At 43.9% G+C, this 16083-nt stretch overlaps 1 protein-coding gene across 1 annotated transcript in view; it reads right to left on the bottom strand.

The window, feature by feature from the left end:
* Window positions 1-16083, bottom strand: part of LOC135552155 (ATP-binding cassette sub-family C member 12-like) — a 128223-nt gene that overhangs the window by 22990 nt on the left and 89150 nt on the right. The window contains exons 35-40 of the mRNA XM_064983604.1: window positions 14584-14721; window positions 11528-11734; window positions 9363-9536; window positions 7165-7338; window positions 5553-5742; window positions 2741-2830 (exon numbers count right to left, since the gene is read on the bottom strand). Coding sequence (XP_064839676.1) covers window positions 2741-2830; window positions 5553-5742; window positions 7165-7338; window positions 9363-9536; window positions 11528-11734; window positions 14584-14721 — 973 coding nt within the window. The remainder of the gene's footprint in view (window positions 1-2740; window positions 2831-5552; window positions 5743-7164; window positions 7339-9362; window positions 9537-11527; window positions 11735-14583; window positions 14722-16083) is intronic.

Genomic DNA, 16083 nt, shown 5'->3' with positions numbered 1-16083 from the left:
CGCCTCAGAGACACAAACCTGGACAGAAACATGGACGCCTCAGAGACACAACCCTGGACAGAAACAGAATTATAACAGACAACATTCTGGACGCCTCAGAGACACAACCCTGGACAGAAACAGAATTATAACAGACAACATTCTGGACGCCTCAGAGACACAACCCTGGACAGAAACAGAATTATAACAGACAACATTCTGGACGCCTCAGAGACACAACCCTGGACAGAAACATGATTATAACAGACAACATTCTGGACGCCTCAGACACACAGACCTGGACAGAAGCATAAATGTCCCAGAGACACAACCCTGGACAGAAACATGGACGCATCAGAGACACCACCCTGGACAGGAACATGATTATAACAGACAACATTCTGGATGCCTCAGACACACAACCCTGGACAGAAACATGGACACCTCAGAGACACAACCCTGGACAGAAACATAGACGCCTCAGAGACACAACCCTGGACAGAAACATGATTATAACAGACAACATTCTGGACGCCTCAGAGACACAACCCTGGACAGAAACATGATTATAACAGACAACATTCTGGATGCCTCAGAGACACAACCCTGGACAGAAACATGGACGCCTCAGAGACACAACCCTGGACAGAAACATGATTATAACAGACAACATTCTGGACGCCTCAGAGACACAACCCTGGACAGAAACATGATTATAACAGACAACATTCTGGATGCCTCAGAGACACAACCCTGGACAGAAACATGGACGCCTCAGAGACACAACCCTGGACAGAAACATGATTATAACAGACAACATTCTGGGCGCCTCAGAGACACAACCCTGGACAGAAACAGAATTATAACAGACAACATTCTGGACGCCTCAGAGACACAACCCTGGACAGAAACATGGACGCCTCAGAGACACAAACCTGGACAGAAACATGGACGCCTCAGAGACACAACCCTGGACAGAAACAGAATTATAACAGACAACATTCTGGACGCCTCAGAGACACAACCCTGGACAGAAACATGATTATAACAGACAACATTCTGGACGCCTCAGACACACAGACCTGGACAGAAGCATAAATGTCCCAGAGACACAACCCTGGACAGAAACATGGACGCATCAGAGACACCACCCTGGACAGGAACATGATTATAACAGACAACATTCTGGATGCCTCAGACACACAACCCTGGACAGAAACATGGACACCTCAGAGACACAACCCTGGACAGAAACATAGACGCCTCAGAGACACAACCCTGGACAGAAACATGATTATAACAGACAACATTCTGGACGCCTCAGAGACACAACCCTGGACAGAAACATGATTATAACAGACAACATTCTGGATGCCTCAGAGACACAACCCTGGACAGAAACATGGACGCCTCAGAGACACAACCCTGGACAGAAACATGATTATAACAGACAACATTCTGGGCGCCTCAGAGACACAACCCTGGACAGAAACATGATTACAACAGACAACATTCTGGGCGCCTCAGAGACACAACCCTGGACAGAAACATGATTACTACAGAAAACATTCTGGACGCCTCAGAGACACAACCCTGGACAGAAACATGATTATAACAGACAACATTCTGGATGCCTCAGACACACAACCCTGGACAGAAACATGGACGCCTCAGAGACACAACCCTGGACAGAAACATTGACTCCTCAGAGACACAACCCTGGACAGAAACATGGACGCCTCAGAGACACAACCCTGGACAGAAACATGGACGCCTCAGAGACACAACCCTGGACAGAAACATGGACGCCTCAGAGACACAACCCTGGACAGAAACAGAATTATAACAGACAACATTCTGGACACCTCAGAGACACAACCCTGGACAGAAACATTGACTCCTCAGAGACACAACCCTGGACAAAAACATGGACACCTCAGAGACACAACCCTGGACTGAAACAAAAACGCCTCAGAGACACAACCCTGGACAGAAACATGGACACCTCAGAGACACAACCCTGGACAGAAACATAAACGCCTCAGAGACACAACCCTGGACAGAAACATGGACACCTCAGAGACACAACCCTGGACAGAATCATAAACGCCTCAGAGAAACAACCCTGGACAGAATCATAAACGCCTCAGAGAAACAACCCTGGACAGAAACATGGACGCCTCAGAGACACAACCCTGGACAGAAACATGGACTCCTCAGAGACACAACCCTGGACAGAAACATGGATGCCTCAGAGACACAACCCTGGACAGAAACATGGACACCTCAGAGACCCAACCCAGGACAGAAACATGGATGCCTCAGAGACACAACCTTGGACATAAACATGGATGCCTCAGAGATACAACCCTGGACAGAAACATGATTATAACAGACAACATTCTGGACGCTTCAGAGACACAACCCTGGACAGAAACATGGACGCCTCAGAGACGCAACCCTGGACAGAAACATGGACGCCTCAGAGACATAACCCTGGACAGAAACATGGACGCCTCAGAGACACAACCCTGGACAGAAACATGGACGCCTCAGAGACACAACCCTGGACAGAAACATGGACGCCTCAGAGACACAACCCTGGACAGAAACATGGACGCCTCAGAGACATAACCCTGGACAGAAACATGGACACCTCAGAGACACAACCCTGGACAGGTGAATAACAGTGTATTAAAAGGTCATGAAGACGGTAAGACATTATTTGTGTATTTTAGTTAGAAAGAGATGACGTTCTCACCTCGATGTACTCCTGTAGTCTCTCCACTGACAGGAACTTGGCCTCCAGCTCCGTAGACAGCCTTACCACGTACTGGAGCATACCTGTCAACTGGACAACAGATAACACAAAACACAGGCAACAAACTCCATCACAACTGGTAATCTGACAACTCTTACCTGTAGGTTTACTGTTAGAACACTAGAGGGCAGCATTGAATCATATTGATCATTGGCAGGCCTCAAGCTCTGTCGCTCCACCTGTACTTCACTGGCAGTGAAATAGTCAATACTGGGAGTGCAATAATGAATGCAACATGGAAAGGAAGCAACATGAAACAACAGAGATACACACTACAGTTCAATGACCACATACACTGTACCTGTATGGTGTATTAGACTCTACCTGTATGGTGTATTAGAATCTACCTGTATGATGTATTAGACTCTACCTGTATGGTGTATTATACTCTACCTGTATGGTGTATTAGCCTCTACCTGTATGGAGTATTAGACTCTACATTAGACTCTACCTGTATGATGTATTAGACTCTACCTGTATGGTGTATTAGACTCTACCTGTATGGTGTATTAGACTCTACCTGTATGGAGTATTAGACTCTACCTGTATGGTGTATTAAACTCTACCTGTATGGTGTATTAGACTCTACCTGTATGGAGTATTATACTCTACCTGTATGGTGTATTAGACTCTACCTGTATGATGTATTAGACTATACCTGTATGGTGTATTATACTCTACCTGTATGGAGTATTAGACTCTACCTGTATGGAGTATTAGACTCCACCCTGTATGGTGTATTAGACTCTACCTGTATGGTGTATTAGACTCTACCTGTATGGTGTATTAGACTCTACCTGTATGGTGTATTAGACTCTACCTGTATGGTGTATTAGACTCTACCTGTATGGTGTATTAGACTCTACCTGTATGGTGTATTAGACTCTACCTGTATGGTGTATTAGACTCTAGCTGTATGGTGTATTAGACTCTACCTGTATGGAGTATTAGACTCTACCTGTATGGAGTATTAGACTCTACATTAGACTCAACCTGTATGGAGTATTAGACTCTACATTAGACTCTACCTGTATGGTGTAGTAGACTCTACATTAGACTCTACCTGTATGGAGTATTAGACTCTACCTGTATGGAGTTTTCGACTCTACCTGTATGGTGTATTCGACTCTACCTGTATGGAATATTAGTCTCTACCTGTATGGAGTATTAGACTCTACCTGTATGGTGTATTAGACTCTACATTAGACCCTACCTGTATGGTGTATTAGACTCTACCTATATGGAGTATTAGACTATACCTGTATGGTGTATTGGACTCTACATTAGACTCTACCTGTATGGTGTATTAGACTCTACCTGTATGGTGTATTAGACTCTACCTGTATGGTGTATTAGACTCTACCTGTATGGTGTATTAGACTCTACCTGTATTAGACTCTATTCCATACAGGTAGAGTCGAATATGGTGTATTAGACTCTACCTGTATGCTGTATTAGACTCTACCTGTATGGTGTATTAGACTCTACCTGTATGGTGTATTAGACTCTACCTGTATGGAGTAGTAGACTCTACATTAGACTCTACCTGTATGGTGTATTAGACACTACATTAGACTCTACCTGTATGGACTATTAGACTCTAGATTAGACTCTACCTGTATGGTGTATTAGACTCTACCTGTATGGTGTATTAGACTCTACCTGTATGGTGTATAAGACTCTACCTGTACAGTGTTTTAGACTCTACCTGTATGGTGTATTAGACTCTACCTGTACAGTGTATTAGACTCTACCTGTATGGTGTATTAGACTCTACCTGTACAGTGTATTAGACTCTACCTGTACAGTGTATTAGACTCTACCTGTACAGTGTATTAGACTCTAGCTGTATGGTGTATTAGACTCTACCTGTATGGAGTATTAGACTCTACATTAGACTCGACCTGTATGGAGTATTAGACTCTACATTAGACTCTACCTGTATGGTGTATTAGACTCTACATTAGACTCTACCTGTATGGAGTATTAGACTCTACATTAGACTCTACCTGTATGGTGTATTAGACTCTACCTGTATGGTGTATTAGACTCTACCTGTATGGTGTATTAGACTCTAGCTGTATGGTATATTAGACTCTACCTGTATGGAGTATTAGACTCTACATTAGACTCGACCTGTATGGAGTATTAGACTCTACATTAGACTCTACCTGTATGGTGTATTAGACTCTACATTAGACTCTACCTGTATGGAGTATTAGACTCTACATTAGACTCTACCTGTATGGAGTATTAGACTCTACCTGTATGGTATGGAGTTTTCGACTCTACCTGTATGGTGTATTCGACTCTACCTGTATGGAATATTAGTCTCTACCTGTATGGAGTATTAGACTCTACCTGTATGGTGTATTAGATTCTACCTGTATGGAGTATTAGACTCTACCTGTACAGTGTATTAGACTCTACCTGTATGGTGTATTAGACTCTACCTGTATGGAGTATTAGACTCTACCTGTACAGTGTATTAGACTCTACCTGTATGGTGTATTAGACTCTACCTGTACAGTGTATTAGACTCTACCTGTATGGTGTATTCGACTCTACCTGTATTGTGTATTAGACTCTACCTGTACAGTGTATTAGACTCTACCTGTACAGTGTATTAGACTCTACCTGTACAGTGTATTAGACTCTACCTGTATGGTGTATTAGACTCTACCTGTATGGAGTATTAGACTCTACCTGTACAGTGTATTAGACTCTACCTGTACATTGTATTTGACTCTACCTGTATGGTGTATGACAGCGCCAGGCCCTTCATAGCAGGGCTGATGGTATCAGGAGAACTGAGCACCACGAACAGAGCCACCAGCAGAGTGACTGAGGCAGACAGAAAGTCCAGCCAGAAGGACAGCCAGCGTGTCCCACAGTTAAACAACAGGAAGTGGTTGGAGTTGTTGTCGCTCATCTCCTTAAATCTGGAGAACAATGCACAACGGTGTTGACTGTCATTATTTTTAATCTTCATTTATTTGAGTTATTTCCCCAGGTAGATGAAACCCTGGTCAGACCAAGTTATTTCCCCAGGTAGAGGACACCATGGTCAGACCAAGTTATTTCCTCCAGGGAGATGAAACCCTGGTCAGACCAAGTTATTTCCTCCAGGTAGAGGACACCATGGTCAGACCAAGTTATTTCCCCAGGTAGAGGACACCCTGGTCAGACCAAGTTATTTCCCCAGGTAGAGGACACCCTGGTCAGACCAAGTTATTTCCCCAGGTAGAGGACACCCTGGTCAGACCAAGTTATTTCCCCAGGTAGAGGACACCCTGGTCAGACCAAGTTATTTCCTCCAGGTAGAGGACACCATGGTCAGACCAAGTTATTTCCCCAGGTAGATGAAACCCTGGTCAGACCAACTTATTTCCTCCAGGTAGAGGACACCATGGTCAGACCAACTTATTTCCTCCAGGTAGAGGACACCCTGGTCAGACCAAGTTATTTCCTCCAGGTAGAGGACACCATGGTCAGACCAAGTTATTTCCCCAGGTATATGAAACCCTGGTCAGACCAACTTATTTCCTCCAGGTAGAGGACACCATGGTCAGACCAACTTATTTCCTCCAGGTAGAGGACACCCTGGTCAGACCAAGTTATTTCACCAGGTAGATGAAACCCTGGTCAGACCAACTTATTTCCTCCAGGTAGAGGACACCATGGTCAGACCAAGTTATTTCCCCAGGTAGAGGACACCCTGGTCAGACCAAGTTATTTCCCCAGGTAGAGGACACCCTGGTCAGACCAACTTATTAGACTCTACCTGTATGGTGTATTAGACTCTACCTGTATGGTGTATTAGACTCTACCTGTATGGTGTATTAGACTCTACCTGTATGGAGTATTAGACTCTACATTAGACCCTACCTGTATGGAGTATTATACTCTACATGTATGGAGTATTAGACTCTACCTGTATTGAGTATTAGACTCTACCTGTATGGTGTATAAGACTCTACCTGTATGGTGTATTAGACTCTTCCTGTATGGTGTATTAGACTCTACCTGTATGGTGTATTAGACTCTACCTGTATGGTGTATTAGACTCTACCTGTACAGTGTATTAGACTCTACCTGTACAGTGTATTAGACTCTACCTGTACAGTGTATTAGACTCTACCTGTATGGTGTATTCGACTCTACCTGTACAGTGTATTAGACTCTACCTGTATGGTGTATTAGACTCTACCTGTACAGTGTATTAGACTCTACCTGTATGGTGTATTAGACTCTACCTGTACAGTGTATTAGACTCTACCTGTATGGTGTATTAGACTCTACCTGTACAGTGTATTAGACTCTACCTGTATGGTGTATTAGACTCTACCTGTATGGTGTATGACAGTGCCAGGCCCTTCATAGCAGGGCTGATGGTATCAGGAGAACTGAGCACCACGAACAGAGCAACCAGCAGAGTGACTGAGGCAGACAGAAAGTCCAGCCAGAAGGACAGCCAGCGTGTCCCACAGTTAAACAACAGGAAGTGGTTGGAGTTGTTGTCGCTCATCTCCTTAAATCTGGAGAACAATGCACAACGGTGTTGACTGTCATTATTTTTAATCTTCATTTATTTGAGTTATTTCCCCAGGTAGAGGACACCCTGGTCAGACCAAGTTATTTCCCCAGGTAGAGGACACCATGGTCAGACCAAGTTATTTCCCCAGGTAGAGGACACCATGGTCAGACCAAGTTATTTCCCCAGGTAGAGGACACCATGGTCAGACCAAGTTATTTCCCCAGGTAGAGGACACCCTGGTCAGACCAAGTTATTTCCCCAGGTAGATGAAACCCTGGTCAGACCAAGTTAATTCCCCAGGTAGATGAAACCCTGGTCAGACCAACTTATTAGACTCTACCTGTACAGTGTATTAGACTCTACCTGTACAGTGTATTAGACTCTACCTGTACAGTGTATTAGACTCTACCTGTATGGTGTATTAGACTCTACCTGGACAGTGTATTAGACTCTACCTGTATGGTGTATTAGATTCTACCTTTACAGTGTATTAGACTCTACCTGTATGGTGTATTAGACTCTACCTGTACAGTGTATTAGACTCTACCTGTATGGTGTATTAGACTCTACCTGTATGGTGTATTAGACTCTACCTGTATGGTGTATTAGACTCTACCTGTATGGAGTATTAGACTCTACATTAGACCCTACCTGTATGGAGTATTATACTCTACATGTATGGAGTATTAGACTCTACCTGTATTGAGTATTAGACTCTACCTGTATGGTGTATAAGACTCTACCTGTATGGTGTATTAGACTCTACCTATATGGTGTATTAGACTCTACCTGTATGGTGTATTAGACTCTACCTGTACATTGTATTTGACTCTACCTGTATGGTGTATTAGACTCTACCTGTACAGTGTATTAGACTCTACCTGTATGGTGTATTAGACTCTACCTGTACAGTGTATTAGACTCTACCTGTACAGTGTATTAGACTCTACCTGTATGGTGTATTAGACTCTACCTGTATGGAGTATTAGACTCTACATTAGACTCGACCTGTATGGAGTATTAGACTCTACATTAGACTCGACCTGTATGGTGTATTAGACTCTACATTAGACTCTACCTGTATGGAGTATTCGACTCTACCTGTATGGTGTATTCGACTCTACCTGTATGGAATATTAGTCTCTACCTGTATGGAGTATTAGACTCTACCTGTATGGTGTATTAGACTCTACCTGTATGGAATATTAGTCTCTACCTGTATGGAGTATTAGACTCTACCTGTATGGTGTATTAGACTCTACATTAGACCCTACCTGTATGGTGTATTAGACTCTACCTGTATGGAGTATTAGACTCTACCTGTATGGTGTCTTAGACTCTACCTGTATTAGACTCTATTCCATACAGGTAGAGTCGAATATGGTGTATTAGACTCTACCTGTATGCTGTATTAGACTCTACCTGTATGGTGTATTAGACTCTACTTTAGACTCTACCTGTATGGTGTATTAGACTCTACCTGTATGGTGTATTAGACTCTACCTGTATTAGACTCTATTCCATACAGGTAGAGTCGAATATGGTGTATTAGACTCTACCTGTATGCTGTATTAGACTCTACCTGTATGGTGTATTAGACTCTACCTGTATGGAGTAGTAGACTCTACATTAGACTCTACCTGTATGGTGTATTAGACACTACATTAGACTCTACCTGTATGGAGTATTAGACTCTAGATTAGACTCTACCTGTACAGTGTATTAGACTCTACCTGTACAGTGTATTAGACTCTACCTGTACGGTGTATTAGACTCTACCTGTATGGTGTATTAGACTCTACCTGGACAGTGTATTAGACTCTACCTGTATGGTGTATTAGATTCTACCTTTACAGTGTATTAGACTCTACCTGTATGGTGTATTAGACTCTACCTGTACAGTGTATTAGACTCTACCTGTATGGTGTATTAGACTCTACCTGTATGGTGTATTAGACTCTACCTGTACAGTGTATTAGACTCTACCTGTATGGTGTATTAGACTCTACCTGTATGGTGTATGACAGTGCCAGGCCCTTCATAGCAGGGCTGATGGTATCAGGAGAACTGAGCACCACGAACAGAGCAACCAGCAGAGTGACTGAGGCAGACAGAAAGTCCAGCCAGAAGGACAGCCAGCGTGTCCCACAGTTAAACAACAGGAAGTGGTTGGAGTTGTTGTCGCTCATCTCCTTAAATCTGGAGAACAATGCACAACGGTGTTGACTGTCATTATTTTTAATCTTCATTTATTTGAGTTATTTCCCCAGGTAGAGGACACCCTGGTCAGACCAAGTTATTTCCCCAGGTAGAGGACACCATGGTCAGACCAAGTTATTTCCCCAGGTAGAGGACACCATGGTCAGACCAAGTTATTTCCCCAGGTAGAGGACACCATGGTCAGACCAAGTTATTTCCCCAGGTAGAGGACACCCTGGTCAGACCAAGTTATTTCCCCAGGTAGATGAAACCCTGGTCAGACCAAGTTAATTCCCCAGGTAGATGAAACCCTGGTCAGACCAACTTATTAGACTCTACCTGTACAGTGTATTAGACTCTACCTGTACAGTGTATTAGACTCTACCTGTACAGTGTATTAGACTCTACCTGTATGGTGTATTAGACTCTACCTGGACAGTGTATTAGACTCTACCTGTATGGTGTATTAGATTCTACCTTTACAGTGTATTAGACTCTACCTGTATGGTGTATTAGACTCTACCTGTACAGTGTATTAGACTCTACCTGTATGGTGTATTAGACTCTACCTGTATGGTGTATTAGACTCTACCTGTATGGTGTATTAGACTCTACCTGTATGGAGTATTAGACTCTACATTAGACCCTACCTGTATGGAGTATTATACTCTACATGTATGGAGTATTAGACTCTACCTGTATTGAGTATTAGACTCTACCTGTATGGTGTATAAGACTCTACCTGTATGGTGTATTAGACTCTACCTATATGGTGTATTAGACTCTACCTGTATGGTGTATTAGACTCTACCTGTACATTGTATTTGACTCTACCTGTATGGTGTATTAGACTCTACCTGTACAGTGTATTAGACTCTACCTGTATGGTGTATTAGACTCTACCTGTACAGTGTATTAGACTCTACCTGTACAGTGTATTAGACTCTACCTGTATGGTGTATTAGACTCTACCTGTATGGAGTATTAGACTCTACATTAGACTCGACCTGTATGGAGTATTAGACTCTACATTAGACTCGACCTGTATGGTGTATTAGACTCTACATTAGACTCTACCTGTATGGAGTATTCGACTCTACCTGTATGGTGTATTCGACTCTACCTGTATGGAATATTAGTCTCTACCTGTATGGAGTATTAGACTCTACCTGTATGGTGTATTAGACTCTACCTGTATGGAATATTAGTCTCTACCTGTATGGAGTATTAGACTCTACCTGTATGGTGTATTAGACTCTACATTAGACCCTACCTGTATGGTGTATTAGACTCTACCTGTATGGAGTATTAGACTCTACCTGTATGGTGTCTTAGACTCTACCTGTATTAGACTCTATTCCATACAGGTAGAGTCGAATATGGTGTATTAGACTCTACCTGTATGCTGTATTAGACTCTACCTGTATGGTGTATTAGACTCTACTTTAGACTCTACCTGTATGGTGTATTAGACTCTACCTGTATGGTGTATTAGACTCTACCTGTATTAGACTCTATTCCATACAGGTAGAGTCGAATATGGTGTATTAGACTCTACCTGTATGCTGTATTAGACTCTACCTGTATGGTGTATTAGACTCTACCTGTATGGAGTAGTAGACTCTACATTAGACTCTACCTGTATGGTGTATTAGACACTACATTAGACTCTACCTGTATGGAGTATTAGACTCTAGATTAGACTCTACCTGTACAGTGTATTAGACTCTACCTGTACAGTGTATTAGACTCTACCTGTACGGTGTATTAGACTCTACCTGTATGGTGTATTAGACTCTACCTGGACAGTGTATTAGACTCTACCTGTATGGTGTATTAGATTCTACCTTTACAGTGTATTAGACTCTACCTGTATGGTGTATTAGACTCTACCTGTACAGTGTATTAGACTCTACCTGTATGGTGTATTAGACTCTACCTGTATGGTGTATTAGACTCTACCTGTATGGTGTATTAGACTCTACCTGTACATTGTATTAGACTCTACCTGTATGGTGTATGACAGTGCCAGGCCCTTCATAGCAGGGCTGATGGTATCAGGAGAACTGAGCACCACGAACAGAGCCACCAGCAGAGTGACTGAGGCAGACAGAAAGTCCAGCCAGAAGGACAGCCAGCGTGTCCCACAGTAAAACAACAGGAAGTGGTTGGAGTTGTTGTCGCTCATCTCCTTAAATCTGGAGAACAATGCACAACGGTGTTGACAGTCATTATTTTTAATCTTCATTTATTTGAGTTATTTCCCCAGGTAGAGGACACCATGGTCAGACCAAGTTATTTACCCAGGTAGAGGACACCATGGTCAGACCAACTTATTTCCTCCAGGTAGAGGACAACATGGTCAGACCAAGTTATTTCCCCAGGTAGAGGACACCATGGTCAGACCAAGTTATTTCCTCCAGGTAGAGGACACCCTGGTCAGACCAAGTTATTTCCTCCAGGTAGAGGACACCATGGTCAGACCAAGTTAATTCCCCAGGTAGAGGACACCCTGGTCAGACCAAGTTATTTCCCCAGGTAGAGGACACCCTGGTCAGACCAAGTTATTTCCCCAGGTAGAGGACACCATGTTCAGACCAAGTTATTTCCTCCAGGTAGATGAAACCCTGGTCAGACCAAGTTATTTCCCCAGGTAGAGGACACCATGGTCAGACCAAGTTATTTCCCCAGGTAGAGGACACCCTGGTCAGACCAAGTTATTTCCCCAGGTAGAGGACACCCTGGTCAGACCAAGTTATTTCCCCAGGTAGAGGACACCATGTTCAGACCAAGTTATTTCCTCCAGGTAGATGAAACCCTGGTCAGACCAAGTTATTTCCTCCAGGTAGATGAAACCATGGTCTTACCAAGTTATTTCCTTAGGTAGAGGCAATCATATGTATGTTTTTAACTAGCATGTGTCTGCATTGTTGGAATTATAAGATATACAGTGGGGAGAACAAATATTTGAAACACTGCCGATTTTGCAAGTTTTCCTACTTACAAAGCATGTAGAGGTCTGTCATTTTTATCATAGGTACACTTCAACTGTGAGAGACGAAATACAAAACAAAAATCCAGAAAATCACATTGTATGATTTTTAAGTAATTCATTTGCATTTTATTGCATGACATAAGTATTTGATCACCTACCAACCAGTAAGAATTCCGGTTCTCACAGACCTGTTAGTTTTTCTTTAAGAAGCCCTCCTGTTCTCCACACATTAACTGTATTAACTGCACCTGTTTGAACTCGTTACCTGTATAAAAGACACCTGTCCACACACTCAATCAAACAGACTCCAACCTCTCCACAATGGCCAAGACCAGAGAGCTGTGTAAGGACATCAGGGATAAAATTATAGACCTGCACAAAGGCTGGGATGGGCTACAGGACAATAGGCAAGCAGCTTGGTGAGAAGGCAACAACTGTTGGTGCAATTATTAGAAAATGGAAGAAGTTCAAGATGACGGTCAATCACCCTCGGTCTGGGGCTCCATGCAAGATCTCACCTCGTGGGGCATCAATGATCATGAGGAAGGTGAGGGATCAGCCCAGAACTACATGGCAGGACCTGGTCAATGACCTGAAGAGAGCTGGGACCACAGTCTCAAAGAAAACCATTAGTAACACACTATGCCGTCATGGATTAAAATCCTGCAGTGCACGCAAGGTCCCCCTGCTCAAGCCAGCGCATGTCCAGGCCTGTCTGAAGTTTGCCAATGACCATCTGGATGATCCAGAGGAGGAATGGGAGAAGGTCATGTGGTCTGATGAGTCAAAAATAGAGCTTTTTGGTCTAAACTCCACTCGCCGTGTTTGGAGGAAGAAGAAGGATGAGTACAACCCCAAGAACACCATCCCAACCATGAAGCATGGAGGTGGAAACATCATACTTTGGGGATGCTTTTCTGCAAAGGGGACAGGACGACTGCACCGTATTGAGGGGAGGATGGATGGGGCCCTGTATCGCAAGATCTTGGCCAACAACCTCCTTCCCTCAGTAAGAGCATTGAAGATGGGTCGTGGCTGGGTCTTCCAGCATGACAACGACCCGAAACACACAGCCAGGGCAACTAAGGAGTGGCTCCGTAAGAAGCATCTCAAGGTCCTGGACTGGCCTAGCCAGTCTCCAGACCTGAACCCAATAGAAAATCTTTGGAGGGAGCTGAAAGTCCGTATTGCCCAGCGACAGCCCCAATACCTGAAGGATCTGGAGAAGGTTTGTATGGAGGAGTGGGCCAAAATCCCTGCTGCAGTGTGTGCAAACCTGGTCAAGAACTACAGGAAACGTATGATCTCTATAATTGCAAACAAAGGTTTCTGTACCAAATATTAAGTTCTGCTTTTCTGATGTATCAAATACTTATGTCATGCAATAAAATGCAAATAAATTACTTAAAAATCATGCAATGTGATTTTCTGGATTTTTGTTTTAGATTCCGTCTCTCACAGTTGAAGTGTACCTATGATAAAAATGACAGACCTCTACATGCTTTGTAGGGAAACCTGCAAAATCGGCAGTGTTTCAAATACTTGTTTTAACTAGGATCTGTCTGCATTGTTGGAATGATAATATGTGATATAATATGTATATTTATTTTAGGGTCAGGGTCAGGGATAGGGTCAGGGTTAGGGTCAGGGTCAGGGTCAGGGTCAGGGTTAGGGTCAGGGTCAGGGTTAGTGTCAGGGTTAGGGTTAGTGTCAGGGTTAGGGTCAGGGTTATGGTTAGGGTCAGGGTCAGGGTCAGGGTTATGGTCAGGGTCAGGGTCAGGGTCAGGGTTAGGGTCAGGGTTATGGTCAGGGTCAGGGTTAGGGTTAGGGTTAGGGTTAGGGTCAGGGTTAGTGTCAGGGTCAGGGTCAGGGTCAGGGTCAGGGTCAGGGTCAGGGTTAGGGTCAGGGTTAGGGTCAGGGTCAGGGTCAGGGTTAGGGTCAGGGTCAGGGTTAGTGTCAGGGTTAGGGTCAGGGTCAGGGTCAGGGTCAGGGTTATGGTCAGGGTCAGGGTTAGTGTCAGGGTTAGGGTCAGGGTCAGGATACATGTCTTACTGCTGGATGTACTGCTCTCTCTTGTTGTAGGCGTGGATGGTAGTGAGGCCCTGGATGGTGGAGGTGGTCAGGGAGATCCAGGGGGAACGACTCACGTTCTCCATCCTCTTCATCTCTCTGATGCTCCTCTGGAATATACTGTGGAGATATCACACGGGACTCAGAACACACAGGACTCAGAACACACCACACAGGACTCAGAACACACAACACAGGACTCAGAACACACAGGACTCAGAACACACCACACAGGACTCAGAACACACAGGACTCAGAACACACCACACAGGACTCAGAACACACCACACAGGACTCAGAACACACAGGACTCAGAACACACCACACAGGACTCAGAACACACAGGACACACTGACAGTATGTCACCCTGGGTAAATGACCAAAAGGACAGTATGTCACCCTGGGTAAATGACCAAAAGGACAGTATGTCACCCTGGGTAAATGACCAAACTGACAGTATGTAACCCTGGGTAAATGACCAAAAGGACAGTATGTCACCCTGGGTAAATGACCAAACTGTGAAGATGCCGGTTGACTCACTAGAGTATGAGTGTAAAGATGCCGGTTGACTCACTAGAGTATGAGTGTGAAGATGCCGGTTGACTCACTAGAGTATGAGTGTGAAGATGCCGGTTGACTCACTAGAGTATGAGTGTGAAGATGCCGGTTGACTCACTAGAGTATGAGTGTAAAGATGCCGGTTGACTCACTAGAGTATGAGTGTAAAGATGCCGGTTGACTCACTAGTGTATGAGTGTAAAGATGCCGGTTGACTCACTAGAGTATGAGTGTGAAGATGCCGGTTGACTCACTAGAGTATGAGTGTAAAGATGCCGGTTGACTCACTAGAGTATGAGTGTAAAGATGCCGGTTGACTCACTAGAGTATGAGTGTAAAGATGCCGGTTGACTCACTAGAGTATGAGTGTGAAGATGCCGGTTGACTCACTAGAGTATGAGTGTAAAGATGCCGGTTGACTCACTAGAGTATGAGTGTAAAGATGCCAGTTGACTCACTAGAGTATGAGTGTAAAGATGTCGGTTGACTCACTAGAGTATGAGTATAAAGATGCCGGTTGACTCACTAGAGTATGAGTGTAAAGATGCCGGTTGACTCACTAGAGTATGAGTGTAAAGATGCCGGTTGACTCACTAGAGTATGAGTGTAAAGATGCCGGTTGACTCACTAGAGTATGAGTGTAAAGATGCCGGTTGACTCACTAGAGTATGAGTGTAAAGATGCCGGTTGACTCACTAGAGTATGAGTGTAAAGATGCCGGTTGACTCACTAGACTATGAGTGTAAAGATGCCGGTTGACTCACTAGAGTATGAGTGTAAAGATGCCGGTTGACTCACTAGAGTATGAGTGTAAAGATGCCGGTTGACTCACTAGAGTATGAGTGTGAAGATGCCGGTTGACTCACTAGAGTATGAGTGTAAAGATGCCGGTTGACTCACTAGAGTATGAGTGTAAAGATGCCA

The sequence above is a fragment of the Oncorhynchus masou genome, chromosome 2, assembly GCF_036934945.1.
Source record: "Oncorhynchus masou masou isolate Uvic2021 chromosome 2, UVic_Omas_1.1, whole genome shotgun sequence".
NCBI lineage: Eukaryota > Metazoa > Chordata > Actinopteri > Salmoniformes > Salmonidae > Oncorhynchus > Oncorhynchus masou.
The sequence above is the reverse complement of the archived record's forward strand: the minus strand, read 5'-3'. Positions and strand labels throughout refer to the sequence as shown.